Here is a 2,500-nt window from a genome sequence, read left to right on the forward strand (position 1 = left end):
TTCAATTTTTTGGGGGGGAAAGGGTTTTTTCAAGATAAAATGTTGTTTTACATAAGAAGACAAGGGTACACAGATCAGCATTATGTTAATAAATTCTTTCATATTTCAATAAAACACGTTTCACAGACACGTTTTCACAAAGATTATCCGCCTCTCTTAGCTCATTCGGGGGTTAGGCGCACGGGCACCGCTTTCTTGCGCACAGATCATCATTGGATGTCTGACGACAACACCCAAAATTAACAATGTGGTTCGTCAAATCGCCGTTCATTTTCCACATTAATGTTTCAGCGGGTGCTGACAGGGGGCCAGGGGAAAAAATCAAAGTTTTCTTTTTGAGACTAAACTGAGCGCGGACAAGCGGCAAGTCGATTGAAATGGTTTCCCACCTGCACGCTGTCTGCCCGCGCCGCTTTGACAATGACTGATAGACCACGGCCGACATTCACCGCGAAAACCAGGATAAAACATTATTTTTGGCGCTATTTGTCTATAGCCCGTGACGATTTTAAACTAAAAACATAATTTCACTTCGGGTCAATAGCCATGAACACTCCTCTTAACAGAGCGCAGAGATGGCTACGCAGGACAGAGATTCTCGGCGCATCTCTGCTCCAGACGCCTTTCTCAATATCATTTGCACATTTATAACCGCCATATCCGAGCAATAGAATCCACAAATATGGACAGCACATTTCTTGACCTTATTGAGGAGTGATGGCCAAATCTTTCAGGTTAAAACATTTTTGCCGCTATTTTGTCTAGTCAGCGAAAGACGGGTTCACTTTTTAAAGCTTTATTTTTAGAACATAGGCTTAGGCCTAAATCACGTCTTGTATTTGCAGTAACAAATGTCACACACCAACGTGATCATTCAGGACACATTTCGGCAAGGCCTACTACAGTACCAAGACTACAGGGCACTTATTTGCCATAGTTCTAATTAACTTTGTGTGCGCAATTCCAATGCATATTGCCTATGGGACATAAACACAAACTTGGACATGGACGCAAGAGCCGCAAGACACCAGGCAAAGAGCCGCATGCGGCTCGAGAGCCGCGGGTTAGCCACCTATGCTTTAGAGAGTGTTCACAGCATTTTGAGTCAGTTTAAAATAGAGAGAGAGAGAGAAAGAGAGAGAGAGAGAGAGAGAGAGAGAGAGAGAGAGAGAGAGAGAGAGAGAGAGAGAGAGAGAGAGAGAGAGAGAGAAGAAAAGAGTAAAGGCGACACATTACCTGTCTGCATCTCCCTGGCCAGTGGAGGCGTTTCTATGGAGACTCTCCCTCACAACGGCCATGCTGTCCGGCATCCTGTTCAGACGACGAGTGTAGAGACTTAAGCCTCCATCCGTCATGTAGCTGGAGAGAGAGAGAGAGAGAGAGAGAGAGAGAGAGAGAGAGAGAGAGACAGAGAGACAGATAGAGAGAGTGGAGAAGAAATAGGGAGAGAAGGAGAGGGGTGTTAACATTCATACATTGGCCAGATATTCAAACCTTATTATTGTGCCCACAAATTGCATTGGAACGTATAATGCATGAACGCATGCACGCATGATAGCATACACTACTAAATCCTACAGCCATCAAACCATGGAGTACATATTGTATATACATTACATTGATATTGCAATCGAATTATATCCTCAGATTACAAATGTCTACCTAACCACCCCACCATATAATAACACAGGAGAGAAAAATCAGAGAGAGAGAGAGAGACAGACAGACAGAGAAAGAGAGAGAGAACATAGGGAAAATGTATGTTAACATCTCAATAGCAGCATGTCTTCTCAGACAGACAGACATGGGGTCTAGATTCAGACTAATGGAACCTCTTATCAGGGGGGAAAAAAACGGGCCAAAAGTCCCAAGTTACCAATATTTTCCCTAAGTGACACAACTGTAGCTATAGACAGGCATTACTTTTTCCATCTCAAAAATGTCCTTTTAGGTCCTGAAAAAAAAGCTGTCACTCAGGCATAACACTCATTTTTTTTCATATCGCCAAGCTTTACAAAGGAAGAAGGGAGAGTTTTTTGTGGAGAGGGAAAAATAAATTGAGGCACCAGAGTGGAAAGATGGCCAAGGAATAGCAACGACGCCAATATACAGCATGGCTGATCCATCGCAGTCCAATGAAAACACATTACGTTGCGCTAGCTAGCCACTAGAGACAGGATAAATCATATTCTTCCATCACCGTCCAACATGGTGGCACAATAAATCGAATTTTAATCACAAGTTGAAGCAAAGCAATTATCCAATTAATCATGTCGCTAAAGAGAAAGAGTCCAAAGAGTCTTTTCATGAGTAGGAATTGTATGATATCATTGCCATCCCTCTTGAATGACAAGACAGCGGGTGCTCAGGCTTGAATGACTGTAGTGCAGTGGTCTCCAAATGGTGGCCCACGGGCCAGATCCGGCCCTGGTATGGCAAACATTTGGCCCCGCTATGAGGTTCGAACAATTGAAAATGTATACAGTATGTGTCCTTTCTG

The 2,500-nt window shown here is 43.4% G+C and overlaps 1 protein-coding gene across 9 annotated transcripts in view; it reads right to left on the minus strand.

Moving 5' to 3' along the window:
• The window catches only part of nav2a (neuron navigator 2a), a 197,348-nt gene that overhangs the window by 74,971 nt on the left and 119,877 nt on the right, over positions 1 to 2,500 (minus strand). For all 9 annotated transcript variants that reach the window (XM_063188204.1, XM_063188208.1, XM_063188201.1 and 6 more), the window contains one exon: positions 1,237 to 1,359. In XM_063188204.1, the coding sequence (XP_063044274.1) occupies positions 1,237 to 1,359 (123 nt within the window). The remainder of the gene's footprint in view (positions 1 to 1,236; positions 1,360 to 2,500) is intronic.

Source organism: Engraulis encrasicolus, chromosome 22, assembly GCF_034702125.1.
Source record: "Engraulis encrasicolus isolate BLACKSEA-1 chromosome 22, IST_EnEncr_1.0, whole genome shotgun sequence".
In the NCBI taxonomy this organism is placed as follows: domain Eukaryota; kingdom Metazoa; phylum Chordata; class Actinopteri; order Clupeiformes; family Engraulidae; genus Engraulis; species Engraulis encrasicolus.